The sequence below is a fragment of the Verticillium alfalfae genome, genomic scaffold (assembly GCF_000150825.1).
Source record: "Verticillium alfalfae VaMs.102 supercont1.7 genomic scaffold, whole genome shotgun sequence".
Classification (NCBI taxonomy): Eukaryota; Fungi; Ascomycota; class Sordariomycetes; order Glomerellales; family Plectosphaerellaceae; genus Verticillium; species Verticillium alfalfae.
In genome coordinates, this window is record NW_003315032.1 from 1,325,868 (window position 1) to 1,353,284 (window position 27,417).

A 27,417-nucleotide genomic window follows, 5' to 3' on the forward strand; every position below is an offset into this window, starting at 1 on the left:
GCATCGAATGATGATGCCATAGCAGAGGGAGGTACATTCCGTGTTGCAAGTGCTGCGTCGGGCTCGGGTGCTCTGCGAGTGCGCTCGAGAGTGGGTGACTAGGTTCAGCATGTGTTACGGTAGCACTGGTATGATTGGTACATCTCGCAAGTGAATCCCAGATTCCGATTTCGGGACCGAGATTGTCCCATCGTGACCGACCGTGACTCTTGTGACCGATGGAGCATACTCGACGCTCCTTTGGCACTGTGGTGTGACGCAGTGGTGACCGTCCGTCATTTATGTCGTGCCTGTCGCCCGCCCTTGCATTGAAACAGACTCCAGCTCGCAGTATGCAGTTTAGTTGACGGGAACCATTTCCGAGCGCGACGTAACTACACGATATCGGGGCCAAATGCGACTTCGGCTCTCCCCACCCAAGTCCGAAGACAAGGTGCCGGCCTCCGGAGTGGATCTCCGCAGCTCCGCCGGAGTCCGACCGCTGCCACGGTCATAAGGGCGGTCAAGTCGTCTCGAATTCAATATTTCTAACCATACAAAAGATGACAGTGGTCAAGGAAAATGCACGAATACCTATTTGAAGCTCAGATTTCCAACTATCTGCAGCTGCAAGAACTCGACACCCGCGCCACCACCCAGAGCAAACTTCAGCGTCCACCATGGCAGCAGCACCTAACCCCGCCAACATCACCTTCGAGGACTTCCTCGGCCTCACAACGGCCTGCTTCGAGTGGGCAGACAGCTATGACTCCAAGGACTGGGACCGCCTGTCCCGGTGCATCGCCCCAGAGCTCCGCGTATGTCTTGTCGTCCCCCAAAGCATATGTGACTTGACAATTCTGACCCTGAAGTGACAGATCGACTACCGCTCGTTCCTAGACAAGATTTGGGAGGCCATGCCCGCTTCCGAGTTTCTCGCCATGATCTCGTCCCCGAGCGTCCTCGGCGACCCCCTCCTCAAGACGCAGCATTTTATCGGCGGCACCCGCTGGGAGCGCATCTCGGACACGGAGGTGGTGGGCCACCACCAGCTGCGCGTGCCGCACCAGAAATACCGCGACGCCAGCATGTCGGAGGTTCTCGTCAAGGGGCATGCGCACAGCTATAACAAACACTGGTATCGCAAGATCGACGGCGTGTGGAAGTTTGCCGGCCTGTGCCCCATTATCCGTTGGAGCGAGTATGATTTCGAGAAGGTATTTGAGAGCGGACGGGATGATTTCGGTGCGAGGGAGGAGATTGCGGGTGCTGAGGCGGACAAAGAGCCGGCCCTGGCTGTTGTGGAGAGGGAAATGGCGATTGCGGCGGCCAGTTGAGCTATTAAAGCGTGCCTTCGAGGAAAGACAGCACGGCGCAAGAAGGAGACGGCGACACATTTTAAAAGATGAAAAAGATGAGTATTTCAAAGTGAGTTGACATCAATGCCAAGCGTCTATCATGGCTTTATTATCGGTATAACATGACTAGAATCGCCAACAAACCACTGCTTGCCCCATGCCATAAATACATGGACTTGAGAATAGACATTCCCCTCCGCCCTTACCAAAGGTCAACCTCAATAATGCAGCTAAGAGTGGAAGTTAACGTCCTTTCCACACCTGATAGAGCCCATTCATCATGAATGTAAACCTCTCGACACGTGCTCAAGCGAGACTTTACCCTTTAAGCTGTCTCGCAGCTTGAGAGTTATTCGTAACTGCGGCAACCAAAGTTCGTTCCAATAATTATACTGTTGGTCAGTTCCTTCTTGGTGGCAACCTTATGAGGTTTTGGAAATTCGGAGCTTGGAAGCTGGCGTTGAACCGGTCGACGTTCTGGGTTTGACCACGCTGTTGCTTGGTGTCTTCCTTGTCGGAGGTGTACTGGCCAGGCTCTGAGCTGATGAATCGGTAGCTGTCTTCCGCACGTATGGTTGTGAGCTGACTGGCACGTCCCGGCTAATGTGGTTATAGTTGGCTAGAAGCGGGTTGACTGGTGTCATCTCTTTTTTTGTCTTCCACGCGGCTGGCACCTGAAGGCTTGGCATCCCTAGTAGTTGATATTGCTGCTGGCTAGTTGCCTGAACTGGCGCCTGACTGGCTGGCTTCTTTTTTGTCACCCTTTCAGTCGCATATGGCTTGGTCGCCGGTGGTTTGATGTTTTCTTGTGAAGGACGGTCCTTCGAAGCTGCTGGCGCTCTATCGACTGTCGTCTTGCTCGCTGGTTCGGAGGTGATTGGCGTAACAAGATCTAGCACTTGAGTGGCTTTTGTTAAGGCGGCTGGTGTCAGATTCGTGCCTTTGACAGCCAGCGTCTTCGCCGTCGAGGTCTTGTGGGCTGTAACCTGGGGCGTTGGTGTTTTGTTTGCGAGACTCTCGGGGAAAAGTGGCGGGCAGACAGGCTGTTCACTGACAGGTTTCCTCATGGGCATCTTCGGGGCAGCGGGTACATTGCGAGCCGACCTTTCGAACACTGGTCGGATCGGTACCTTGCGGAGAAACTTCTTCAACCGCGCAGGCGCTGTCGTGGTCTCCATGGGCAGCCAAATAGAGCTGCTCCTTGTCCGAACAGTCGCCCACAAAAATGGACGCTTCGTCTGCGGCGCGTCGTTCACGCCATCCTGAGCAGTTGCTCTGACGGCAGCCGCATTCTTCTCTGCTTCCGTGATGGCCTTGAGAGCAGCCTCCAGCTCGGCTTGGCGGGTCTCGATAATGACATCTTTCCAACGCTCGACCATGGCTGCTGCAGCAAGCGAGTCGCGTGGCAAGACAACGCGGCGGGGAATTTTGCCATTGGTATGGGCGCTCTCAATGAGACCTTGGAGCCTGCTGAGCGTGAAGAACGAGTCGCCAACCTTGACGACGATGCCTTTGCCACGTTCTAGGCCCTCGCGGCGAGGGGGGAGTAGTCTTCGGGGCGAAGCACGAGGAGGATTGCGTGCTGAGGGCAGAGGGGGATAACGGCGGCGGAAGGCGGACCAGTTGGCGATATTCTTGCTTTGGCCCGGAGGCAAGTTGGATGATTTTTCTGAGGCCATGATGAACGTTACCAGATACTGTCTAGTCAGGAGTCAAGAGGTTTGGTTCCTCGAAAGGAAAGCAAAGCGCAAGAGGGTGAAGGATGAAAAACAGCTGCGAAGGCGAATCGCGACGTGCGCTCAGAAGGTACTTATCCAACATCGAGAGGCTTGGGAGGATGAATTTGAGATTTCATGCGTCCGGGTCAAAGACCGAAAACAAAGGCTGATCTCAAAGGAACCGCCGAGGTCAAAGGATTAGACCATAGTGAGGCTTGACCATAGTCGTGTCGAGGATTCACCCCGAGGTCCTCTTTGCCTCATGGAGTTCTTTTTCCGTCAAAATGCATGAAGCAAACTTAGCCTCATGATTGGATCCATTCATATGCTGCCTGACAGGTGGCTTGTCGTGAATAATAAGGGGGATCGCAGTGACCGCCTCAAGCCCTTCAGCAGCTTATTCGACTATTCCTCAATCGGTCGATGCCATGCGGGGGCAGAGTAGGAGTTTCGTGGGGGCATCTGACCGAGAGACAGAATTCACATGATATAATAAGATCCGTAAGGAATTCCTGGAATAAGTCAGGATAAATGGGCAGGCGTTTAAACTAAGATCGCTATTATCAAGAATGATCAGGCGTAGATGATCATGTCCTTATCACGTGATGAGCCTCAATCCAGTCATTTTGATTGGTCGGAAGCTCCGCGACACCCAGAAGTGGGGGACTCTGTCAATGTGCTGATGCAAGACAGATCTTAGGTGTCGAAATGCCAAATCATCACCACGAGCATCACAGCCCCGACCCTTCCGACCATCCTTCCAAAACATCGACGTTTCTCGGCCTTCTCGTACACTGACTGCGCAAGGGATTGAAGCGCCAAACCATGGATTACGTCGAGCAGCGCATGTCGCAAGAAGCGGCCAAAGAACCCTCCAGGTCCGTCTACCCCTCCTCGACCCTCGGTCCATCCTCAAACTGACAAAAGTCTCTCTCTCTCTCTCCAGCGGCGCCTTCCTGACCCCCCTCAACGGCCTCGTCGCCCTCCTCGTCCTCTACACCCTCTACTCCCTCTTCCGCCCCTCGGCGCCGCAGACTCTGCCCCGCGAACCCCCAGCCACCGTCTTCCGAACCTTCACACCGCACACGCTCCTCCCCTTCACAGGCAAAGACAACAGCCCCGTCTACCTTGCCGTCCGCGGCCGCGTCTTTGACGTCTCGAGCGGGCGCAACTTTTACGGGCCTGAAGGACCCTATGCCAACTTTGCCGGCCGCGACGCCTCGCGGGGCCTCGCGTGTGGGAGCTTCGACGAGGACATGCTGACCAAGGATCTCGACGGGCCGCTTGACACGCTCGAGGGGCTTGGTGCTGAGGAGATGGAGGCGCTGCAGGGCTGGGAGGAGAGGTTCGAGAGCAAATATCTCGTTGTCGGGAGGTTGGTTGCTGTTGGGCAGGAGAAGGCTTAGGAACTGTTACGAGGATGGTGTAGTCAAGACATGGTTTTGCCAGAGAGGAGCATGATTTGTCTGACGAAATAATGACTTCTTTTTTTTTTCTTCATCTTGCCATCTTACCAGTCTGCCGAACGGGCTGAACACTGCGCAACCGCTGGACACAGAAAGCGTGTGGTTGGTCGTCGCAAATTGGTGATCGATCTTCAACCAGCTTCATCCTACAAGCCAAAGTGGGCCCTTCCTCAAGAGCGAGCAGTCCAATAGCCAGCGCCCCACGAGTGATTGATGCGTCCTGGCCCGTTCGAGATTGGAGACGTCAGAATCTGACAGTCCGTTGCGGCTCGTGGGGCAGAGCAAGGCAGGGGTCTCGTCCGTCAGCAGGATCCAGGATGCCGCGATCCATCGCCAGGACGGAGCGGAATGATCGTTTTGCTTTGTGATGACGCTTTCGGGAACTAGTTTCAGTTGCCAGATTGACAACGGTAAGATGACGAGGCGTTATTGGGCTTCTCCTGTGCGACAGCATTCCTTAATCCCTCCGGAGGCCCTAGCGTTGGGAATCCCTTGAAACGGCTTCGCGCCAGAGTCGTTCCCAGACGTGCGACGAGCCGGTGAAAACGGCGCTTGTCGACACCGCTTCCGTACATCGGAGACTTCGTTGTTCGTCCACCACGAAGTGATCGCGAAGCGAAATCATGGCACGCAGGCAAACAAGCCGGAGCCCATCTCCGCTGTGGCTGGAGCCGGGCTGCCAACACAGCAAAATCACCCAAGCATCGACAGCCAAGACCCTTGGAGGTGGGAGGAGCCGGCACCTCAGCTAGTGGTAGTGCTAAAAATACGAGGTAAGGGGAAGCCCGCAGGAAAGCCAACAGACAGGACTGGAGGACACCCCCGAGGCGGAGGCTGAAGGCGTGGAGAGCACGCAGAGCCCTGGTGCTGTCAGCACTTTCAAGCACTGAGCCCCACGGTCCGGGAGGACTCAGCCCCCCTTACCTAGCCTTGACGACGGATCGAGTTGGAGGGGACAGGAGATCGGAAAGGTGCGAATGAAGAGAACCATCCATCACCACGATGGTCCCTGGGCTGAGAATGTTGCCAGGCTGAGCCCTGCTTTTGGGGGGGACGAGCGACAAGCTTTGGGCTAATTTGACCATCGGAACGGGTCATGTTTTTCTCTTTTCTACTGAGCCGGTTCCCATTTCTCGGGTGGTTGTGGGATTTACTCCTTTTTCCCAAACCCCTTGATGCTCATGTTGATGTTCAATTGAGGCTTCTCGAACCGATGAACTGGACCGTGGAATCAAGGCCATCGACGAAAAACTGAACGACGTAAACGACATTAGGCCTGAGCGCAATCAGACGATCTGCAGTCCATACAGCGCAGTATTCGAATACGGTCTGAAGCTACTGCCAGTAAAGTCATCATAAGGCGCATTCTATTATCACGACCTTCTTTACACGCCTCTTCATCGACACGACCACGTCAATCACGACAATGTCTCGCGCACGAAGGAGACTCGCCTTCGTGGCCTCTCTCATCCTCCTCGTATCCCCGTCCCTCGCCCAAACCCCCGACAACGACTTCAGCCTCTACCCCTCCTCGGCGCGACCTTGTCTCCTCGACGCCAGCGACCGCTCCAAATGTAAGGGCGACGATGTCCCCTCCAACAACCGCTGCCTCTGCAGCAATGGCGGCGACTTCGTCACAAACGCCGCGACCTGCATCGGCACCGACGCGCCAGACACCCTGCTCACCGTCTACACCACAATGCGCACAGCCTGCAGCGATTCCGGTACCGAAGTGAGCATCTCTCAAGCCGAGTTCATGGCCCTCGGTGCCAGGGCGAGCAGCATCGCCGCGACGGCAACGACGACAAGGAGCTCGCCCTCTGCCACGGGCTCGACGACGACGACAACAACGGCCGCCAGCAGCGAAACCAGCGCTCCCTCCGATGTGCCTGTAGACACGGGTCTCTCGACAGGCGCCAAGGCAGGCATCGGCATCGGGTCTGCTGTCGGCGCCGCCGTCTTCATCGGCTTCGCGGCCATGGCATGGAGGTCGAGGCGCAGCCGCAAGGCGCACGACGAGGCGCGACCCATGCTCGGCGCGGCGGGCGTGTGGCATGCCGGTGGCGGCGGCCAGGGCGGTCTGCGGACAGGAAGCCCCGAGTTTGCGGCGACGCCGGAGCAGCAGGCCGCCGAGGCCGAGGCCGAGGCCAAGAAGTGGCGGCCCGTGTCGGAGCTGACGAGCGCGGGCGGCACCAGCCCCGGGTATCCCCCATCTTCGTGGGCATCGCCGCCGCAGGCGCACCAGTCTTGGGGCCAACATCCCGATCAGGCCTGGACGGGGGGGCACCTCTCGCCGCCGCCGCCGACATCAGGGCCGCAGGGAGCCGTGCCAGTGGGACACGGCTATGGGCAGGATCCGGGCGTTTACGAGCTTGCCTCTGTTGCGGTTGACACGGCTCCCGTGCCGAACCAACCGTCGGCTGTGCATCATGCTGTGGAGATGCCTGGGTCGCCGGTACCGGAGCAGTACAACAGTAATGGGAGCTGGAGGCCATGAAGGGCAGCATAAGTGGCGAGTGTGCCGTTGGCCTCGTTTTTCTTCTCACTTGGTAGGCGAGGCGTTGATCCGATGTGGGCTCAACGTAGGTAGAGTACCTCACCACCACCAGCATAGCGTAGCATTTTTTGAATATGACATGGGGAAGTTTTACTTCATTTTCACTCGTCCACCCGAGTGTATACTTTGTGGTTGTCACGTACATTTGCTTGTCTTGTACAGGAAGTGCTCAATCTATTTAGGCGTGCTTCTCGTTGACTAGCACGTATCTGAACCGGGCCTTACCAGCCTCCATGTCGAGGATGGCCTGGTTGGCTTCCTTGAGCGGCCTCGTCTCGACCCACGACTCGATCTTCTTGTCGGCCGCGAGCTGGAGCATCTCCGCAATATCAGATGGTGAACCGATACCGCTGCCGCCAATCTTGTACTCGTTGGCCAGCAGTGTGAAGGCGTTGATGGGAGGGAGCTCTCCGCCGTCGGGTGCGCTGCGGGAACAAGGTCAGCCATTGTCTCGATCTGCGACGCGCGGAAGGGACAGGGATACAACATACCCAACCTGGATGAGGGTACCGCCGACTTTGAGGAGGCCGAGATATTCCGTCAAGGGCATTTTCGGGCTCGAGACGGTCGAGACGATCAGGTCCAGGGTGCGGCCATTCTCCGTGGCCCAGTCCTTGTCGTCATCCGTCGCGATATAGGCATCGGCGCCAAGGCTCAGCACATCGCCCTTCTTCGACGCCTTTCTCGAAATTCCAACGACCTTGTCGGCACCCAGCGCCTTGGCGAACAGAATTCCGTAGTGGCCGAGGCCGCCCACGCCAACAATGCCCACCGTCTTGCCAGGCCCGCAGCCGTTCTTCCGCAGGGGTGCGAATACGGTGATACCGCCGCACAGCATGGGTGCCGCGGACTCGGAGGACAGACCGTCTGGGATCTTGACGACGAAACGCCCGTTGGTACGGTTGTAGTCCGCATAACCACCGTAGGACTTGCCCTCGTCACCAGGGTACACAGAGCCATACGTGCTGACCTGTTAAGAAGTGACGTGTCAGATCATGAGAAGACATCTCCGACTCCCGATATTCTTCGGCCCCGGGCCATGATGCACATGGGGCAAGGGGGGCTGCATGTGGGTGGGGGTTTCCGGGGGGGGGGGGGAGGCTCACCATCCCGCGGTTGCAGTAGTTTTCTTGGCCATTGGAGCACTGAAGGCAGTCGTCCTGTAGGCAGCTTCGTGCCTGAGCGCCAACGCCGACGCGGTCACCGACCTTGATGTTCTTGACGTTCTGGCCTACGCGGACAGCTTTGCCGACGATTTCGTGGCCAACGCAGCACGCTATGTTCCGGGTCAGAAAGAACGGGTACGTCTTGGACCAAGCGTCGAGGAAATTTCCCAACTAGATGGGCCTCTTGTCGGGCTGTTGTCAAACTCACGGTAGGGAGTGGGGAACCAGCCAGACTTCAAAGTGTGCAAGTCAGAACCGCAGATGCCGCAGTGGGAGACTTGAATGTCAACGTCTTCCTCAGTCCACTTCTTGGGCTCGAATTCGCCCCAGACCATCTTGCCTTCAGCGCTTGAAGCGTCGTGGCCAAGCCATCCCTCAAACTTATAGTCGCTCATGGTGGTTGTAGTGTCGTGGAGTTCGGGATGAGTAAATCGATGTCGAGTTCGAGGATATAGAGTCAATTGTGCAGATGGTGGTCTCAGAATACCCATTTCCTGGTGACCAGTACCCCGAGCCTATATACTGTTGACCACCCATGTCCAGGATGTTTCATCCCCGGCCGGTCTCCGGTTTAGCTACCATGGATGCTACCTGCTCATCTACGTTTGTGACGCGGCCGGTGATAGGTATGGCCAGGCTTGGACCCGAGCGAATTATTTCGGGCTGATGTCATGGACGCCGTTCCGCAGCTACTGCAGCCAAACCAGCACCACGACTCCACTTGACGGGCCTGACGGCTGCGGCGCGAGTCAAGGCCAGACCGCCCTGGCGGACTTAAAATCAGTTTACCGTAGCGATAAGTCGAGGACCGGGGAGATAGACAGGTGACAGCCCCGTGGCACGATGACAAGCCCTTGATGGGGGGCATAAACCACCAACGACGCTAATGCACCAGGCTTACAGCGTGGAGAGGTTTCGAGTATTGATTGTCCAATCAAGGAGCGACTGAGTCGGGGCTGGGGTCGTGTGTGATGGTTCAACAAAAACACTACAACGGAGAACTGTAAATGCGGCAAACGGTTGATGCCCTGCCGAACATGCTGCTTGATAATCGGAGGCTTTCTCTGAAAAGAAGACGGCGCAAAGTCCATCCGCAAAGCTGATTTGCTTGTTAATATACCTTCGGAATCTTTTTGCCATGGTTGGCTAATGCTTGTGCTGGCTGCTAACATCACCCCGAGCCCACATGCTTCCCGCGGTGACGGCACGGATGAATGACCGCTACCAAGCTCGACAAAGTCCGCAAGTCCGCAGAGAATAGGCTACTTCCCGACTAACCTGATCGCTACATCATGAAAAGCCTCCCCGCCCTTTTTGCAACAAAGAAATGGCATTGTCTATTGCTCCCTTGGCCTACAATCCATTCTTGTCATAACCCCAGCCATGTTGGTCGACGTAGCTTACGAGCAACACGCTCAAACAGTACTCAACTAGATTTGACATTCTAGGTGAGCTAAAAAGGGAGACGTCTCCCCTGAAATGGACTTTCCTCGTAGCAAAGCATTGACTGTAATCAGGCAACAATAGTCTCAACAACGCACTTTACCAAGTTTCGACTCGCTTTGGAACAATGGTCGTCGTGTGTGTACGTGTGTGTGCAGGGTCTTGGATGGTGAAAGTGCTTCGTTCGAATGACACTCCTGGGGTCGCCTCCTGATCGAATCAGCGTGAGATCAACAACTGAACCATGCTGGCGAATGTTCGAATGCCAGTCAACGTCGTATTGATGATGTGTATTTCGGCCGTTCCCTCACATGGAGTTCATCGCAACGGAGCCCGAACGGATGACAATTCACCCTCAGATTTGCAGGATCGAACCGCGTTCCTGGTGGAATGCCTCCCTCTGGCGATAATATTGATGGCCCCACGCTCGCCACTGCAAACTGTACGCCAGACACCAAGTACCCACTCCCTGCGAGTTGGAGAGCCGACTCCTGAGGGGGGCCACTGGAGATAAACTCTTAAGTCCAGGGCGGTAGAGGGGCCAATCGCTTTCACCAGCCCATTGAATCGAGAGTCTGAGCTACGCTTCTTAACCCCGAGAGTATGTAGATGGAGTCAATTGTGTCGAACACAGCGGTCGCAAATAAATAACAGGTCACTCACCAGCTCGCGAGAGAATTTGAAAATCAACAACAAGATAAATCTGCTAAATCTTACTGCTCAAAATGGTCTACACACTTCCGTTCGCCGACATCCAAGTCACGTCGCCCGGCTTCGGCGCCATGGGTATCAGCTTTGGTCTTGGCAGCAACCTGACGCTCGAACAGGCTGAGCCTGTTCTCCTCAAGGCGATCGAACTTGGCTGCACATTCTGGGATACAGCAGTAAGTGGATCGCATCCACCAGTCAGACGATTTGAGCGGTAAATCTGACGCTACCCGTAGGTGGTTTACCAGGCAGGTGTCAACGAAAAGCTTCTGGGAGATTTCATAAGGAAGCACAACGTCCGCGATAAAGTCTTTTGTAAGTGTCCGTCACTATAACCACAGTTATTCGGCGTCTTGCCCAAATGTCTGATCAGTGTACATGATAGTGGCATCCAAGTGCGGCATTGCTGCCTTTGGCGACATGAGTGTGACCAACTCCGCCTCTCACATCAACGAGTACATTGAAGGAACTATCGAACGGCTCGGTTTCACGCCTGACCTTTACTATCTGCACCGCATTGACCCAAGTGCGTCCGGTCCTCGCAACGTCTGTCTTATGACTAACAGGTTCGGTAGACACTCCGCTCGAGGAGTCCATCCCAGCGCTGGACAACCTTCGCAAGCAGGGCAAAACCAAATACATTGGCCTATCAGAATGCTCAGCAGCGACACTGCGCAAAGCCAACTCCAGTAAGCGATGTCTGGCTCACCAATGCGGGACCTCTATTGACGCAGCAATAGTCGCCAAGATCGATGCCCTCCAAGCTGAATACTCCGCCTTCGAGACTCTCCATGAGACGGACGGCTTGATCGACGCAGCAAAGGAATTGGGCATCGCCTACGTGGCATACAGCCCTCTCGGCCACGGTTGGCTCGTAGATGACTTCCCTTACCAGACTCCCGACGACTTTGCCCCCGATGACTTCCGTCGCACTGGTACGTCACTGCTATGTCCCATTCCTCTCTCAATAATTCGACATGCGCTGAAATCAAGGTCGCAGTTCCCAAGTTTCAAGGTGAGAACTTCTACAAGAATAAGGCGATTGTCGTCGAAATCAAGAAGCTGGCAACGCGCAAGGGTTGTACCCTAACTCAAATCGCTCTGGCATGGGTCGCGGCCCAAGGCATGATCGCCATCCCTGGCACAACCAAGTCTACGCGGCTGGAGGAGAACTTTGCGTCACGGAAAGTGGAATTGTCGGAAGACGAAAGGAAGGAACTCCGGCGTATAATTGACTCGGCCAAACCAGTCGGCAACAGGTATAATGAGGCTCAACAGGCTCGTGTGGGTCATTGAAGGCGGCCAGACAGAGCCGTGACGTCTGAGCAACGCAGAGTCAAAAAAGAAGATGACCATTCAGATACATCCTGTGGCTCTCTCGAGAACTAGAAGACGACTGGAATTTACGCTTTGACATGCTCGCGATCAATCTGAGTTGCGGGTTTTCAGAGAGAAAGAAACACGAGGGGAAGGAGAGTGGAAGTTTGTGAACTTCCTCAAAAAAGAGAGAGTAAAAGGACCTGGTGCGTGAATGAGTGTCAAGAACCTAGAATGGCTCCTTTCTCCACAAGCTGGAGATGACAGCACTTATCCTTGTGTGTTTTCATCAAGTTTGATAATATATGGCAAACAAAACAAGAGACTAACATAAAGCCCTCACTCAAATACGTTTTCGCAGGACCCAACCTACCTGAATCTTATCTCGGTTCATGATGGTTCAGAAGTCAGGGCGACAGCGGAGTCCTGACCTTGACCAGAGGCTTCTTGAACTCACTGAGAGCAGTGTCCATAGCAATCGTGTTTGCCTGAGTGCCCCGACTGGGGTTGATACCTGCCAGCCGATACTGGTGCTCGACCTGGGAGATGTTTTAGATCTCAACCTTGAATGGACAACAGAAATGTTCATCAGTCCGGCTCGTGCGGTCCAACGTGATGTGGCCTATGAAGTATCAAGGTGGGCTTCAAGCGCACATTTGGCTTGCATAGCCCAGTGAACGCATCTGACCGAGCCACCCACGCTGCCTTAGGAAAACGCTGCATCAAATGTGAGGCAAACCAACGTCCGTGGGGTCGAAGGGTTGGCCAGAACACCCGAAACGCCCAAGTCTTGCCGACACAGCTTCATTACCGATGTAAGAGTCATCAAACGCCTAAGCCAATGAGAAACAGTACGTGCCGAATTGGTCATGGTGTCATAACTCTTCTGTAATGAAGCTGCAGAGATTTGCGGTCGCTCGGCAGCCTGTAAGATGCAATATGGTATGCGTCATGACAATTGTCGCCAGTCTCGTGGAGATATATTTTGACAGGTAGGAGGACAAGCAGTCGGACGATGAAGAGGTGACGATGGGTTCTGAACTGGGGGATGGAGTGGCAACATGTTCATCCATGGGGAGAGCTAGAAATGAGTCCCCTTTTGTGTTGAACTTTGCATCGGCCCTCGGCTTGTTCTCCGATTCCGTTCCAAGAGACGGACTTGGTCCAGCAATGTCGGCGCAGGCCCTTGCTTTCCATCAATCCAGTTACGGGAGACAGACTTGGTCCACGAATATACGCACAATGCTGGTCGCGGAGTGGGTCACCAAAGTCCGCTGTGAACTCCGTCAAGCGTTGCTTCGAATCGGTCGGTGAAGCGCTAACTCATGGTCAGCAAATACTGCCAAAACAGAAGGCCGATACGAAACCTTCCGAGCCAGTCATGACCCTTCATACTTCATGATTTCTCATCAGTCCGAATGTTATGGTCTCGTTCTTCTGTCCTTGCACCACAGCGCGCGAAGACCAATAAATATCATTGCCCCAGAAGATAGAGTTTGAGTTTTGGAGTTTAAGTTTTGCAGACGCAGTCACATTGCGTAAAGTCAAAAGATCTTGCACAACACAGAATTGAGAATGGTTGCAACCGATCCGAAGACCCCAGGGCCATTTATTCCCCTCACCAGCCTGGCCCAAGATGGGTGGTCCAACGATGACGAAGCAACCGCCACGTGCCTCTGCGGTGCTGTGCAGTTCGCCTTTGTAAGTCCGCCAACGCTTACATGGAGTTCGTCGTGAATCTGGTCGAAGCCATCGACCAATATTGGCTCTAATACTGACTCACTTACAGTCAACCCAGGAGAAGCACATTCAAACCCGATTTGTTTGCCACTGCACCGACTGTCGCAAATTGAGCTCCTCCATGTTCTGCTCGGCATTTTCTGTGCCTGGAGAGGTTGTGCGGTTCCTGCGCGGCAAGGAGAATCTCAAGGTTTTCCAACACCATCAAACCACTGCGTCAGGCAAGACGATGTCGAATTACTTTTGTGCTACCTGCGGCAACTTGATGTATCGGATGAGCGCCATACAGGAGGGATTCTACATAATCAGGCTTGGCGCGGTCGACGATTTTCGTCTGGCGGAAACAAAACTGCGGCCCAACATGGAGGTATACATTGGCACCAAGGTGGATTGGGTGCCGCAGCTTGAGAACATGGCACAGATTGAAGATGTGATGGCTTTGGCGAATGCTTAGGTAGCTGCTGGAGTAGACTCAAAGTACGGGAGACATGATTGATCTTCGGTACACCTTTGCTGTTGCGCTCGAAGTGCACACAAACAAGCTCACATTAGCGGGCATGACTTGCGCTTTGCCCACTGGGTACATCACTTGAGGCAACTTCAGGGCAAGAAATGCTTGATCTTGCATGAAGCTGAGCTCGGCGGTAATAGCTCGAAGTTTTGACTTTAGTCTACTACCTAGGTATGCTCTGAGGCGCCACCTCCTCCAGACTTGAGCCAGCTGGCCCAGCATCTTCAAGAACTTCAAGGCTTCGGTTCGTGCTGCTGTTTTGATAGCTTCGCTTTTTGCGTTGAGACCACGCGTCTAGAGTATGCCAGCTTCATGATGCTGATTAACAAGGTCGGCGACCCGCCCAGTGACACCGGCCTCTTCATAATAATCAAGGTGCTTTAAACGCTGACCTCGAATCCAGTCTTTTTGTCTACCGGGGCTTCTCCAACAAGGTCGCCGGGGATGTCTACATCCCTAGCAGCACGCTTGGACTCACACTGGCAAATGCAGTTATCCATGCATACCTTAGACGGTCCCTCGCAGTGAACATAGCCCCTGCTATCACACCTGCAAAAAGTGGGAGACTGCAGGCAGCGGATGATGTGAGCAAACAAATTGCAGTAGATTGAACAGTTGGAATCTTTGTCTTCGACATCGAGGGCAGGAGTCGAGGTGACGTTACGGGTGTTGGAGGAGAGCTCGCCGGCGGCTGGCTTCAGGTTGATGATGTCGGGGGATGCGACAGGTTCAGGGGTCTCAATGTCGGCAGAGCGAATAGAAAAGGTATTAGTTTTGTCGCGACGAGCTTGGCTCAGAGTGCTGTTGGTGGCACCAGTTCCGGACAGAGGAGAGGCGAGTGCACTCATGGCGCCCATAAGAAACCCCAGTGCCGTGATGCCTGAGGTTGTGATGAGCAACTTCGTAACTGTGATGAGGTAAAAAAAAATGATGGTGGGCCTACGTGAGAACTTCATTTTCGATCTTTTGGTAATGAGTTCCTTTGGACGAAGAAACTTGGCAATTAGGAGGAAGTTGAGCGTCAAGAAGGTGTGCGGGTTGGTGAAGGAAGTAAGAATATACATGGAGACACTGTTGAAGAGAAAGACTTGGGAACGTTCTTTTTATACAAGTTTTCTTAGAGCCTACAATCAGTGAATCAGCGATTTCGTCTACTGAATTCACGGATGAAGTGAATGGAAGACTGGTACTATTCACTGGGTACCGACCTACCTACCTACCTGAGTGCCTTACTTACCTTGGTGTGTGATGTTCCTTCTGGAAGATCTTAACATGATTTTTTCACATGACTTCGCCATTACCGCATGCAGATACTTGAGGGTTGAAGGAAGTAAGACATTCGTTTGGTCTTCTCCTTTTATTAGAGTCGACAACAAGGTCTGGTTATGCTTACCGAACTACACCGAGCCTCTCGGTCTAGTGGCCCGTGCATACTACACCTGGGTCGGTGAAGAAGCTGACGTCATGTTTCCAGGCGTGCCTCAACGGCTCAACCCCTCCCCCACCTTTGTTCCAGATCGCTCCAAACCACATGCCACGGTCCGGAGCTTTGAAACCGCCCCAACCGATGATGAGCATACCCATCACGGACAGGGCCTGACTCTCTCCAACGCTCTCAACACTAGCCTCACTGGGCCTCATGTTCTGTCTACTATAGATACCTCAGCACGCTCGACATCTGACCGCTTCTTGTTCCAATCCACACCACGTTCTTCACCAAAGCCATGTCTACCCCCTCGCCAGCCTTAACGGCCAAGCAAACAGCGGCTCTCTTTAACATCCTCACGCACCACGAAACATATGACGAAATCGAAGCTCTCAAACAGCCCGATACCATCCTCAGCTATGGCCACCCCTTCACCTCCGAGGCGCCAGTCGCCAACAGTAGTCCAAAAGGCAGCTCAAGGAACAGCTCGAGGAGCAATTCCAAGGCGAGTGCCAAGAGCACGAGTCCCAACGGCAGCATGAAGAGCGCCAAGAGCGCAAAGGCATCTACAGATTCCATCGCCGCCTCGCCCGTCCTCCAAACCCTCCTTCGTCGCTTCCTCCTCACGCTGCCGGGCCTGCGCGATCTTCCCGAGGAATTCTGGAGCGTCCGCGGTCCAAGGTCTCCTGACGCGCCTGGCGGCTGCTGACCTGTCCGAAAGCTACGACAAGGGCGCCATGGGCACCAGGAAGACCCTGGCCACGGCCTTTTCGGCCATGATTGAGTCGCTCGTCAGGGGATGTCTCGGCGGGTGTCCGGCCAGCAGAGGCGCCAGCGACAAGGGGGAAAAGTACGATCTCAAGGATGCGAAGGAGCTCGAGAGGGCATTCAACGACGTGCTGTACGGCGTGGTATATGGTGACTTGATCGACGACATCACCGTCCATGTCGAGAAGTCGGCCGACCTCGAGGCGCATTCGCCGAGAATCGCAGCGGCGGTGGAGTATGTCATCTTACAGTGAGTCGCCCATCTTTCATGGACCGGCAGAGTTTTCTAATTTGGCCCAGCTTGGCAACCCTGTTCCATCAGGTCTTCATCTTGTCGCCCGAAGGCGAGTACCTGCGAAAGCTCATTGAGAGCGTCCACGGCATGCTTCCGTATGCTGTCATCCGCCAAACATTACGCATGAGCAATGCCGCTACCATGATGTCCGGGATGCTGAAGCTGTTCCTGTCAAAGCTGAGTCTTGTGGTTTCTCGAATTACATTTGGCCTCACGAGAACGCCAATGACGGGATGAATCTGCTGCAACGGTGCGTGCGAGGCCTTACGCTTTCGGGTTCGACGCTTATGTTTCTAGTATCATATCCGTCGTCACCGGCTGGGACAGCGCCGAGTTCAAGAAAACTCTGGACAAGATCGAAAAGAGGGAAAACGCCCCCAGCAGTGACGTCCTCGCGGCCCTCAAAGCCCACGCCAAAGCCTCCGCCTCGGTTCGCGCTAGCGCGAGAAACGAATCCCAAAAGTCATCCCAATCCATCATCACCATCATTCTCAACAAGTCCGACCCGGCGCTCGCCACGAAGCTCTCGACGGACCAGCACGCCCAATGCCAGGAATACTACGCCGCGCTCCTGTCGATTCGCGACCGCGACGAGCTGACGACGGCCCTGTGTACGCAGTCGCCGGACCTCTTCACGCAGACGGTGCGCGACCTCGTCGGCGGCTTCGAGCCCTACATCCGCGCCATCCACGACAAGATCGACCTGCGCGAGCACGTGCAGGACTACCGGAGCTTCGTCGACCAGTTCATCGCCGCGAGCAAGCCGCAAGCGACGGGCGGCGCGGGCGCCGAGACGCGGCTGCCCTCGGTCGAGGACTACGTGGCGCTGCTGCGCAAGAACAGGCACATGCTCTACCGGTGGATGCACCACGGCGCGGCGCAGGCGCCCGAGGTGCGCAACGTGTTCAAGGGCTGGGCCAAGGAGGCGGTCGTGCACTTTCGCAAGCCGGGCGTCGAGGTCGCGGTGCCGGGCTCGTCGGCGCACGTCGAAGGCACCATGGTCGAGAGCATGGCGGACGCGTTCGCCGCGCTGTCGGAGGAGGTGCGGGGCCCGCTGCTGCCCGTCCTTGATGCGCACGCCGGCCACCTCGACGCGCTCGAGGCGCTGTCCATGGGGCGCATGCAGCAGATCATCGACGGCGGGTCGTCGACCATGGCGGGGCCGGGCATCTTTCTCGTGTCGTGGCAGGCGCTGCTCGACAGCACGCTCATCACGCCGGCGACGCCTGACGGGGCGGTGCGGCGGGGCAAGGATGTGCAGAACAAGACGGTGGAGGGCAAGCCGGGCGCGACGGATGATGCTGGCGAGACTGAAGAGGACAAGGAGACGAGGAAGGAGGGCGAGGAGGCGCGGAAGAAGGTCTTGGGCTCGGTGCCCGAGGGTCCTGACGTGACGCAGGTTGTTGAGGTGATGGGTGCTGTCTTCCGCAAGCTGATTGCGGATGCCGAGGGGGGCAGCGATTCTGGCAGCGATATTTCGATAGACTAGATCTGCTGCACGACACGTCAATGGAAGGATCAGGGTTATGGTAGCAGGAGAAGCAACGGGGCATGACGAACGAGGCATGATGCTTTTCTTTCGACGTCCTGTCCATTTGCTCGGCATGAGGCGTCGACTTGGTGTATTAGGGTTGCTAGATATACGTAGACTTAGAACAAATGGTTGCCGTGCGTGACGGAATTTGGTCGGCCACAGCACAGCGCAACTAAGCTTTCCAATTTAGGTGCGATGCGTATGAATCTTGACATGGTCGTTCCGCCATCTTTTCGCCGACTTCAGAAACGCCCGACTTGCCCCAACATCTCAGGAGTCCCTCTGCTTCACATAATCAGTCTCGAATGGAAGGCCGGCCTCTTGCCTGATGACTCCATACATGGAAGACGAGTCAAGAGGCCAGCCCTCGGTTGCAGAGAACCGGCTTGCCTCATTCAGGTGATCCAGAGCCACCTCAGCAACATGTAGACGCGTCCCCGCCTTCGTGGCCACGTCAATGCCATGGCCAACATCCTTCAGTGCCAGGGTCAGGTCTGAAAAAGGCCTCTCGTCTCGTGCGGGCATGTATGCGCCGGTCGTTAATCGCTTCGACATGGAAAGGGCGAGTGGTCCGTATTGCTGCTCGATAAGAGACGCGAGAGCGTCTGCGCCCAGGCCCGTCTTTTCTGCAAAAACATGAGCCTCGGCAACGAGTTCCATCATGCCGGCGGTCATGAAGTTCCTGAACATGTCAGCGGACGTCAAGACACGCCAAAAAACACGAGAGGAACCAACCCTGCCGTCTTGAGCATGCTCGACTGAGAGACATCATTGCCCAGGCGAATGATGGCCCGTCCCATGACACCGACGATAAAAGGGGCGACGGCTTGCACGGCAGCCTCGGGACCGGCAATGACCCAGAGGAGCTTGCCATCGGCAGCCACGGGGCTGGCACCGAAGACAGGCGCGGCGATGAACTGGGCCCCTCGCTCCACGAGACGGGACTGAACAGCTGTGGACGTGGCGGGATGCACGGTAGACGTGTCGACGATGATCTTGCCCGAAATGTCGCTGCCGGCATCTGCAAGGAGTCTGTCGATGATCTCTGTGAGAGCGTCATCGTTGCTGAGGGAAAGAAAGGCGATGTCGGATGATGTGACCAGGTGCGCCACGGAGGGAGCAGGGACAGCGCCGAGGGCCTCGATGACTTGCCCGCGAGACTTGGTGCGGTTATAGAATTGCAGATGAGGTGCGCCGAGGTGGGTCAGATGCTTCTGTAGGTTCGTCGCCATTCCCAGGCCCATGGATCCGAGGCCTGCGCGGTTAGCTCTTCACCTTGACCGGGTCTATATCTCCGATGTACCTATCCATCCAAGCCTTGGATGCGCATGCGGGGCTGATGATGCGTCCATTTCGGTGCAGACTGCTTCTCAATGATGAGATCGGATAGGGATGAATGGTCGCGATCGATGGTTTAGAATAAGGTGCATTGAAGTGGAAGTTGAGAAGCCCGTCAGCAACTACCTACGATGGCTCTTCATGGGCTGACTCATCCTCAGGATGACCATCTCGGCATCCAGCCGTCAGTGGTCAGACGTTCACCCCCCCCCCGCACATGGGACATCTCAATCAGGCAGGCGAGCCAGGTCCACAGCCAAAATTCAAGGCAGGTTTTGCCGCGCTTGCCAGGGACGAGCCTAGCTCCGGGCACAGCCTCGATCTGCGGGCCCCACACGCCACAGGAAGCAAGCAAAGCGTTGGGGTACCACAGCCAAAAGACGTAACGATGAGCCAAGTCTGGGTCTGCCGCCCTCCCTCGGTCCCATCGGATGCCGCGCTGGATCGGTGATTAGCAATGCGCAGGGCAAGGCAGAGCAGCGGTGGCCTGCGTCACGCACACCCGCCGAGTGCGCAGAAACAGGCTCACAGTCCAGTCGAAGGCTCGAAGGCCCCACGTGGGAAACTGAGGAGGAGGAGGAGGAGGAGGTACCGTACCGAACGTTGGCAGGTACAACCATAACGGCTGTGGCTTCCCTCAAATAGCGTCCCCCGGCTCCTTCCTCCAGATCTCGCTCGCCTGTTCCTTCCCTTTTCCACCTTTCCCTCGATCCAGGCTCGCTTCGACTTCACCTCTTTGACGTGGGCTTTGGGTACATCTCAACTTTGGTTGTACGTCAACTTGCAATAGCAAGCCTCGAGTCCCGAGCTTCACGCGTCGACACCCCTTTGACGTGGGCTTTGGGTACACCTCAACTTTGGTTGTACGTCAACTTGCAATACCAAGCCTCAATTCCCAAGCTTCACGCGTCGAGGTTGTTGCTGTTTCTGGCATCAGCCATTCGTCTTGGCGGCGGTTGTCCTCTTCCTATCACCTGCACCTGTCATAGACCCTACAACTTCGACACCTTTGTCGACACCTGGCGGTGGCCACGCCTCTCATCATGGTGTCCTCCAACCCCGTCAAGTATGACTATCATCCAGACGCCGACGCCCAAGCAGCCGCCGCCGCAGCTGTTGGCCATCGCAGTTTCTCTGCGCTTCCTGCTTCCCCCGCAGGTGTCGCGCCACACATGACGGCGTCCCCGTCCGACGCCGAGGCACGCTCCAACTACTCCGAGATCAACGACCCGTACGGGCTCGGCGCCCAGATCAAGTCGGAATCCGACATTGGTCGCATCCCCCAGAACAGCGCCCCGCAAGCGTATTCATACCTTCACGCGGCCTCATGCTGCGCGCCGGGAGCGTGACCTCCAAGATTTCTACCGCACCCAGAATGACAAGATCCGCACGCTTCTCAAGAGCGTCGACGACCACGAGCGCGAGGCAAAGGAGTCGCAAGGCGACACGAACCTTCGTTACCAGATTGCCGTCAAGGGCAGCCTCGCCGCCAACTGCGTGCTGGCCGGGCTGCAGCTCTACGCCGCCACCAGCTCCGGCTCCCTCTCGCTCTTCACCACCATGGCCGATTCCATCTTTGACCCTCTGTCTGGCCTCATGCTGATGCTGTCCCATCGCGCCGTCAAAAAGGTCGACCCCCTCAAGTACCCGTCCGGCCGAGCACGCATCTCCACCGTCGGCAACATTGTCTTCAGCTTCATCATGTTTTCCGTCTCGCTCGTCCTCATCGTCATGTCGGCGCGCGAGCTGGCCGAAGGCTCCGAGGAGGAGACGAACAAGTTCCACTTTCCCAGCGTCATTGCCGTCTCCATCGCCTTTGGCACCAAGCTCTTCCTCTTCTTCTACTGCTGGTCCATCAAGCACCTGTATTCCCAAGTCGAGATTCTGTGGCGCGACCACCGGAACGACCTGCCCGTCAACGGCTTCGGCATCCTGACCTTCGCCGCCGGGAGCAACATCAAGTGGTGGATTGATCCCATGGGCGCCATCATTCTCTGCGTCATCATCGCCTCGCTCTGGCTGCGGACCGCCTACGAGGAGTTCCAGCTCCTCATTGGCGTCTCGGCCGAGCCCGAGTTTCTGCAGCTCATCACCTACATTGCCGCTACGCACTCTCCCGACATCAAGCAGATTGACACGATTCGCGCCTACCACAGCGGACCGCGTTACATTGTCGAAATCGATGTGGTCATGGACCGCAACGAGCGCCTTGAGATTGCCCACGACGTCGCTGAGGACCTGCAGATCAAGATTGAGAAGCTCCCCGGCGTGGAGAGAGCTTACGTGCATATTGACTACGAGACGAGTCACAAGCCGGTAGGTATCTGCAGGCTACCGTGGAGCGCTCGAAGCTGACACTCTGCAGGAACACGACCTGAAGAAAGATCTTTAGTAGATGGTGCGAAGTCCGGGCCGTCAACAAAAGTCGCAACCGCCGAGCGCACATGTCGCTCAGAAGACGACTGCTGCGAATGCAGAAGCGTGATTCCACTTTGAGTAGTTCAAGGGTTCTGGTGACGAGGAGACATAATCCACCGCGTTTCCATCATCCTTATAGTATGCGTTGTTTTTCCCCCCCACGGCATCAAGCCCGGCCCTCTGGCTTCACCGTGGGGGTTTCGTCCATGCATAATCTTCGTATGACATCCTCTGGCACCTGATACACTCTCTCTGCTGGTACAAGGCCCATTTCGAGCAGCTCCGCGTTGGAGACGCCCGGTCTTACATCCAGGACGTCTTTCAGCTTCCTCGCCCTGTCGGTGACGTCCTCGATCCCGACGACCCATTCGTCGGCCCATTGCTGACTTAAACCTCTCGGAATGCCAATCTGTATGCTCCTGTGTGGCAGTTTATCCAACCGCACCGTGCGCTCAGGGTCCCACTGCACACGCACCTCGCCCTCAGCAGTTGTCGCCTGCGACGCGAGGACGCCTCTGCGCAGAAGCGCTAGAAAGTCGGCATGGCGCATCTTGAGGGCAAGGATGCGCTCCTGGCCGGCATCTTTGAATGAATACCCAGCTCGATACAGCATCCACGCCCAGCTCGGCTTGACCCACGTCATGCGGGTGGGTTTGAACGATGGCGCGGCCGTCAGCTTCTGTGCTGCCACTGCAGGTTCCGCAATGGCAGCACTGTACGCTTGATACAAGGTAATGGTGGTGTCGTCGAAATCTGCCCGTATCTGTCGCGGCGGAGTTGGCGAGCTGTGATCGAGAGCTGTCATTTTTGATGTGTGAGGGACTGACAAGGGTTGATCGGTCGGCGTTACTTCAGCCCTGGATGATCATGGGGGCGGCCGTTTTATTGATGGCCAGCGCACGGCACTGACGAACAGTCGCATGGCGGCGCAAGGTTCATTCAGCCGCGGCCAATGACTCCTGCGGCGAGAGCTCACCGAGAGCGAGCGCTGAGCTGACGTTGTCGGACGCGACAGCCCAGCCTCGCTGTGATGCAACAATGCAACCCATATTCAAACTGAGTTCAGACATCAAACAGGCCGGCCCTCCAGCATTACCCCTCCACCATGGCCCGTAGCGGCTGAAACGGCAGACATGGGCAAAACAAAGGAACGGCCAGAGGGGAAGCGCCTTTATTTTTATTTTTTTTTCGCCTGCCGTTGGACAAATCACCGACAGCGGCCCCCTGCGACACCAGATCCTACAGCGAAACCATATCCCAAAAGGGAGATCTAAAAGCTCACGGCAATCTCGCGTTGTGCGACCCCCAATCCCCGGATTGGCTGTCGTCTGACATGGACTGGGGTGTTCATGCACGAGCCGGATTGCCAAGTCTCATTCGGCTGCCTTTCGAGCGTGAGGACCTGGAAGTCCCCGTTGGGAGGTGAGGGTGTCGTTGCTTTAATACAGACGATGGACGCCCGCGACGGGTGCGGCCGTGTCGACCTGCTGTCTTGTCTGTTGACGGCTTCACTCTTTGGCGCGCGTGCGATTGCTTCAATCTCGGCAGCTGGGGCGACACGCTGCCATACACAGGCTCAGTCACTCATTTCCTCGTAGTCTCTGCACCTCTTGGGGGGGCTTCCTCGTGCCGATCGCGAGCTGACGAGCTTCCCGACCGCGTGTTGAACCAATTACGACAAGAACGGGAGACTTCTTGCCACCCACGTCCGTGGATGATAACCCGGCATCTCATCCCACGACAGTCGGATCAGACATCAGCATCGACCCGCCGCTGCGTTTACACGACACGATGCGCGGCGCGAGACATCTGACTCGCCTAGCCGCCGCGCTGTGGCTCGTGACGGCCCCATCCGTCTCCGCCCAGAGCCTGGGATCGGTTCTGGCGGGACAGGCCAACCTCACAACGTTCCGCAGGTTGGTGCAGGAGAACCAGGATGTATACACAGACTTGCCCAAGGACGGCGTCACTGTACGTTTGGTGTGCCGCGCGCATGGTTTGGGGGGGGCCGACGACTAACGAGACAGATCATCGCGCCAAACGACGGCGCGTTCGTCAAGGGGCAGGGCTGGGATTCGGACGAGTCGAGCATCCCCAAGTGGCTTCAGTACGGCATTCTCTCGGGCCGCCACGCGCTCGAGAAGCTCGCACCGGGTGACACGCAAACCATCCCGACGCTCCTCACAGACAAACGATTCGCCAATGTGACAAATGGACAAAAGGTGCTCGTCACAGTGCAGCCGGGAGGCGAGGTGGTACTGACGTCGGGCGCGGGCACTCATGTCACAGTGGTCAAGGCCGACGTGCCCTTTGACGGCGGCCTCGTGCAGATTATCGAGTCGCTCATGGTGACGCCACGGCGGCTTGAAGGTTCGATTCGTGACTCGTATACAGACCTCACGGGCTTCCTCGGCGCGCTGTACCGGGCGGAACTCGTAGACGAGTTCGCCGAGACGGCCAACTCGACCATCCTGGCACCCCACAACGCTGCGTGGCAGCGGTTTGGGGCTGGGTTCGAATCCATGGGTCGCGAAGAGCTGCGCCGTGTGTTGCGATACCACCTCGTGCCGGGGCGGGTGCTGCGGGCGGCGAACCTCGAGGATGGCACGCGGCTGGCGACGGGCGACGACAAAGGGAACGGAGGTGCGCGTGACACGTTTTATCAACGACATCTATGTCGACACGGGGCGCATCATCCAGACGGATCTGCTCATCGCCAACGGCATCATCCAGGTCGTCGATGCCGTCCTCAATGTCGACGAGGGCGGTGCCAAGCCCGATGTCACGGCCTCGGCGCAGGCTCCGGCGTTTACATTTGCCGAGGAAGAGGCGAGCGGTACGGGCACGGCGGCCGATGTGCCCTTCACGTCGGCGCTGCCCTGCACGGCCGAGTGCACAACGGCAACGAGCCGGGGCCCGCAGGCGACGGGGGCCACGGAGGGCAACGGAGGAGGTACGGCGAACGGGGATGATGCCGACAGCGCAGCCGGCAGGGCCAGGGAGATGGCCGGGGTCACAGGGCTTTTTGCAGGCATCCTAGGTATCTTGTTGGCGTGATGGGCGATTGGCCGTCAGATTGCAGGTAGCATCATGCTCGAGGTGTAAGCGCAGAGAGAGGTCGAGGATCAGGCTCTGACCCGGGAATTGGAGATCTGACCTTGTCAGATTGGGTGGCAACCCTTACTTACTTGGCTTACTTTATGCGCACAAGACACTAGCTGTCTGTCGCTCGACCCATTCAACTCAATAGAACCACGTTATTCCCCCGGCCGCTCGCGTGGACGAGGCACAGCGGCGACACACAAGCAGCGACACACATGGCAGCATCAACGTGCCATGTTCCAGCTTCATGCCCCCCCGCCCCGACAGGCAGCGCATGTGAAACCCCGCGGATCATGACCAGCCGACACGGTGGCTGCCACAGGGCTTTTCGGAAAAGTCATCATAGGCAGGACGACAGTGCATAGAGGCAAAGAGGGGGAACTGGGCAAAAATAGGTGCGAGATCCCGGGGGCCCGTGGAGGTCCAGGGGTTTCCCGCTCACCACAACGACGTTTCATGATGGCTTCAGGTGGCAGGCCTGAGCTCGCGCTGCCCAACGTGCCTCAAAAAGGTTGGCCTCTGCTCCACGCGTGATGAGGGCACCAGTGTGCTGTGCAAGACGTTGGCGGTTTGGATTGATTGACCGGTCTATTGAATCCATGTTGCATTGGGATTGAGAGTGTCGTTGGGTCGTTTCTTCGCCCTTTCTTCTTTTTGTTCTTTTCGCTCTTTCGTCGATCTTCGGAATCCCCTCACTTTTTTTTTTTTTTTTTTTTTTGGTTCCCTCGTACTCTGACCCTGCTTCCGCCTGGGTGCGACGACGCGGAGCTGGCTCCAGAGGATACGCGCAATGGGGCGAGCGGTTCCGACTTTCAACTTTTCTGCATCTTCATCTTCATCTTCATCTTCATCTTCATCTTCGTCTTCATCTACTTCTAATGGTCTTTTCAGCATGGCAAGGTTACTACTCCTCTGGGCAACACTGGCCATCAGCTTGGCCGGCGCCAGTCCGCAGTTCATCCCAGTGGTGCCCTCGACACCGCGGCCGCCTTCACAACCACCGCAACCACCGCAGCCGCTGCAGCCGAACCCGCAGCTGCCGACGCCGCCGGCCGTCCCCGGCACGCCGAACCCCAGCGCCTGTGCCCAGGTTGCCCAGGAGGCCGATGCCGTCCGCGCTCGCGATCCGGCGGCGGTGCCCACAGTCGCCGCCCAGCTCGCCTTTGACTGCCTCCAGTCGGTGCCCAACAAGCCGGCGCAGGCGCAGCGCCTCATCACGAGTCTGCAGGCCTACGTCCAGTGGCAGAGCACCCTCGCCTGGCTCAAGAACCCGCCAGCCACCTACATGCTGCCGCCGGCGGATATCGAAGGGGCCCTCGCCGATATTGGACGCACGGCGGCCGCTGGTGGTTTTGGCAGCGAGTACAACTTTCAGCTGGCCATCCTCGAAACGTTCGCCTCGGCCCACGACGGCCACTTCAACTACCGTGGCGATGTGTTGAAGGGGTTCGCGTTTGTCAACGGCCTCGCATCCGACATAATTTCTGTGTCGAGGGACGGCAAGGAGCCGCCGCGTCTCTACCACTCGTCCATGATGTCCAACGGCAGCAGTGGTGAGGGTGGCCGTTTCCCTCCGGCCATTGTCCGCATCAACGGCCAAGATGCCAACGCGGTCATTGAGGAGACGAATCTGCGCTTCAGCGGATTTCAGGATCAGGATTCGCAGTGGAACTCCATGTTCCCGACCTACGCGAGCCCCGACGCCGCCCTCACACTGTCTGCTTCGCTTGCCTTCCAGGGCCCTTCGTTGACCCTGACCTACGACAACGGCCAGGAGAGGACGGAGCCGAGCTGGGCCCTCGTCCGGGCCGCGGCGAACTTGACGGGCATCCGCAACGGTGAGGACTTTTACGAGAGGTTCTGCAACCCCGACTCGCCGACGAGGCCTCGACAGCCGCCGCAGCAACCTCAACAGCCTCAGCAGCCGCAGCAGCCTCCCTCGCCACCGCCGAATACGACCCGCCCTTCTCTGCCCGGCTACCCTGCGCCTGTCGTTCGTGACGGCGGCTCCGACACGACGTCTGGCTACTTCATGCAAGGGCCGGGCCTCGATACGACAGCCGTGCTCGCAGTATCGTCTTTCGCGCCTGGCGGCTCCATCGGCACGCTCGACTACCTGACCGATTTTCAGACGACCGTAGCGTCGTTTCTCGCCGAGTGCAGCAGGCAGAACAAGGACCGGCTCGTCATCGACCTGTCGGCCAACGGCGGCGGCCTCGTCGTTGCCGGGTTCGAGCTCTTTGCCCAGCTGTTCCCGGACGCGCCGCGGTTCCAGGCGACGAACCTACGGCTCGCCGACTCGCTCGTCGCCATTGCCCGCGGCGTCGACGCCTTGCCGCCACAGCTGCAGCCCACCAACGCCGACCAGCGCGACGCTCTCGCTCAGCTCGCCACGAGCGCCGTCGTTGGCAACTTCGTGCCGGGCGAGGTCCAGACGCCTGCTGGTGATGGCTTCGCCAGCGTCGAGACCCTGCTGGGCCCCGTCGCCCAGAACGGCGACCTCTTCACGGCCTTTCAGCAGACCCCCCTCAACCAGGCGAGCGCGGCTTCACCTCACGGCGTCGGCAACCGGG

At 57.0% G+C, this 27,417-nt stretch overlaps 16 protein-coding genes across 16 annotated transcripts in view; 11 read left to right on the forward strand and 5 right to left on the reverse strand.

Moving 5' to 3' along the window:
• Positions 1–496, forward strand: part of VDBG_06238 (conserved hypothetical protein) — a gene marked incomplete at both ends in the record, with an annotated part of 2,571 nt that extends 2,075 nt beyond the window's left edge. The window contains one exon of the mRNA XM_003003750.1: positions 344–496. Coding sequence (XP_003003796.1) covers positions 344–496 — 153 coding nt within the window. The remainder of the gene's footprint in view (positions 1–343) is intronic.
• Positions 497–556: 60 nt separating this feature from the next.
• On the forward strand, positions 557–1,316 carry VDBG_06239 (scytalone dehydratase; the record flags this gene model as incomplete). The annotated part of the gene is made up of 2 exons (XM_003003751.1): positions 557–797; positions 858–1,316. The coding sequence occupies 2 exons, from the start codon at positions 660–662 to the stop codon at positions 1,314–1,316; spliced, it is 597 nt and encodes a 198-aa protein (XP_003003797.1).
• A 443-nt stretch (positions 1,317–1,759) lies between these two features.
• On the reverse strand, positions 1,760–3,016 carry VDBG_06240 (predicted protein; the record flags this gene model as incomplete). The annotated part of the gene is made up of 1 exon (XM_003003752.1): positions 1,760–3,016. One exon carries the CDS (start codon positions 3,014–3,016, stop codon positions 1,760–1,762), a length of 1,257 nt encoding a protein of 418 aa, XP_003003798.1.
• A 757-nt stretch (positions 3,017–3,773) lies between these two features.
• VDBG_06241 (membrane-associated progesterone receptor component 1) lies at positions 3,774–4,461 on the forward strand (the record flags this gene model as incomplete). Its single annotated transcript, XM_003003753.1, has 2 exons — positions 3,774–3,933; positions 4,002–4,461. 2 exons carry the CDS (start codon positions 3,881–3,883, stop codon positions 4,459–4,461), a joined length of 513 nt encoding a protein of 170 aa, XP_003003799.1.
• A 1,486-nt stretch (positions 4,462–5,947) lies between these two features.
• Positions 5,948–7,018, forward strand: VDBG_06242 (predicted protein; the record flags this gene model as incomplete). The annotated part of the gene is made up of 1 exon (XM_003003754.1): positions 5,948–7,018. One exon carries the CDS (start codon positions 5,948–5,950, stop codon positions 7,016–7,018), a length of 1,071 nt encoding a protein of 356 aa, XP_003003800.1.
• Positions 7,019–7,256: 238 nt separating this feature from the next.
• Positions 7,257–8,639, reverse strand: VDBG_06243 (NADP-dependent alcohol dehydrogenase; the record flags this gene model as incomplete). Its single annotated transcript, XM_003003755.1, has 4 exons — positions 7,257–7,503; positions 7,570–8,048; positions 8,185–8,354; positions 8,453–8,639. The coding sequence occupies 4 exons, from the start codon at positions 8,637–8,639 to the stop codon at positions 7,257–7,259; spliced, it is 1,083 nt and encodes a 360-aa protein (XP_003003801.1).
• Positions 8,640–10,412: 1,773 nt separating this feature from the next.
• Positions 10,413–11,691, forward strand: VDBG_06244 (auxin-induced protein PCNT115; the record flags this gene model as incomplete). The annotated part of the gene is made up of 5 exons (XM_003003756.1): positions 10,413–10,571; positions 10,632–10,710; positions 10,781–10,921; positions 10,971–11,330; positions 11,396–11,691. 5 exons carry the CDS (start codon positions 10,413–10,415, stop codon positions 11,689–11,691), a joined length of 1,035 nt encoding a protein of 344 aa, XP_003003802.1.
• A 1,546-nt stretch (positions 11,692–13,237) lies between these two features.
• On the forward strand, positions 13,238–13,906 carry VDBG_06245 (conserved hypothetical protein; the record flags this gene model as incomplete). Its single annotated transcript, XM_003003757.1, has 2 exons — positions 13,238–13,413; positions 13,502–13,906. The coding sequence occupies 2 exons, from the start codon at positions 13,288–13,290 to the stop codon at positions 13,904–13,906; spliced, it is 531 nt and encodes a 176-aa protein (XP_003003803.1).
• Positions 13,907–14,343: 437 nt separating this feature from the next.
• On the reverse strand, positions 14,344–15,027 carry VDBG_06246 (predicted protein; the record flags this gene model as incomplete). The annotated part of the gene is made up of 1 exon (XM_003003758.1): positions 14,344–15,027. The coding sequence occupies one exon, from the start codon at positions 15,025–15,027 to the stop codon at positions 14,344–14,346; it is 684 nt and encodes a 227-aa protein (XP_003003804.1).
• Positions 15,028–15,687: 660 nt separating this feature from the next.
• VDBG_06247 (conserved hypothetical protein) lies at positions 15,688–17,941 on the forward strand (the record flags this gene model as incomplete). The annotated part of the gene is made up of 4 exons (XM_003003759.1): positions 15,688–16,056; positions 16,121–16,407; positions 16,458–16,622; positions 16,750–17,941. The coding sequence occupies 4 exons, from the start codon at positions 15,688–15,690 to the stop codon at positions 17,939–17,941; spliced, it is 2,013 nt and encodes a 670-aa protein (XP_003003805.1).
• Positions 17,942–18,256: 315 nt separating this feature from the next.
• On the reverse strand, positions 18,257–19,494 carry VDBG_06248 (NAD binding domain of 6-phosphogluconate dehydrogenase; the record flags this gene model as incomplete). The annotated part of the gene is made up of 3 exons (XM_003003760.1): positions 18,257–18,668; positions 18,722–19,241; positions 19,476–19,494. The coding sequence occupies 3 exons, from the start codon at positions 19,492–19,494 to the stop codon at positions 18,257–18,259; spliced, it is 951 nt and encodes a 316-aa protein (XP_003003806.1).
• An 873-nt stretch (positions 19,495–20,367) lies between these two features.
• VDBG_06249 (conserved hypothetical protein) lies at positions 20,368–20,673 on the forward strand (the record flags this gene model as incomplete). The annotated part of the gene is made up of 1 exon (XM_003003761.1): positions 20,368–20,673. The coding sequence occupies one exon, from the start codon at positions 20,368–20,370 to the stop codon at positions 20,671–20,673; it is 306 nt and encodes a 101-aa protein (XP_003003807.1).
• A 253-nt stretch (positions 20,674–20,926) lies between these two features.
• VDBG_06250 (cation diffusion facilitator 1) lies at positions 20,927–21,809 on the forward strand (the record flags this gene model as incomplete). The annotated part of the gene is made up of 2 exons (XM_003003762.1): positions 20,927–21,640; positions 21,720–21,809. 2 exons carry the CDS (start codon positions 20,927–20,929, stop codon positions 21,807–21,809), a joined length of 804 nt encoding a protein of 267 aa, XP_003003808.1.
• A 99-nt stretch (positions 21,810–21,908) lies between these two features.
• On the reverse strand, positions 21,909–22,547 carry VDBG_06251 (conserved hypothetical protein; the record flags this gene model as incomplete). The annotated part of the gene is made up of 1 exon (XM_003003763.1): positions 21,909–22,547. One exon carries the CDS (start codon positions 22,545–22,547, stop codon positions 21,909–21,911), a length of 639 nt encoding a protein of 212 aa, XP_003003809.1.
• A 986-nt stretch (positions 22,548–23,533) lies between these two features.
• Positions 23,534–24,799, forward strand: VDBG_06252 (conserved hypothetical protein; the record flags this gene model as incomplete). Its single annotated transcript, XM_003003764.1, has 3 exons — positions 23,534–23,713; positions 23,770–24,318; positions 24,443–24,799. 3 exons carry the CDS (start codon positions 23,534–23,536, stop codon positions 24,797–24,799), a joined length of 1,086 nt encoding a protein of 361 aa, XP_003003810.1.
• A 937-nt stretch (positions 24,800–25,736) lies between these two features.
• Positions 25,737–27,417, forward strand: part of VDBG_06253 (conserved hypothetical protein) — a gene marked incomplete at both ends in the record, with an annotated part of 2,444 nt that continues 763 nt past the window's right edge. The window contains one exon of the mRNA XM_003003765.1: positions 25,737–27,288. Coding sequence (XP_003003811.1) covers positions 25,737–27,288 — 1,552 coding nt within the window. The remainder of the gene's footprint in view (positions 27,289–27,417) is intronic.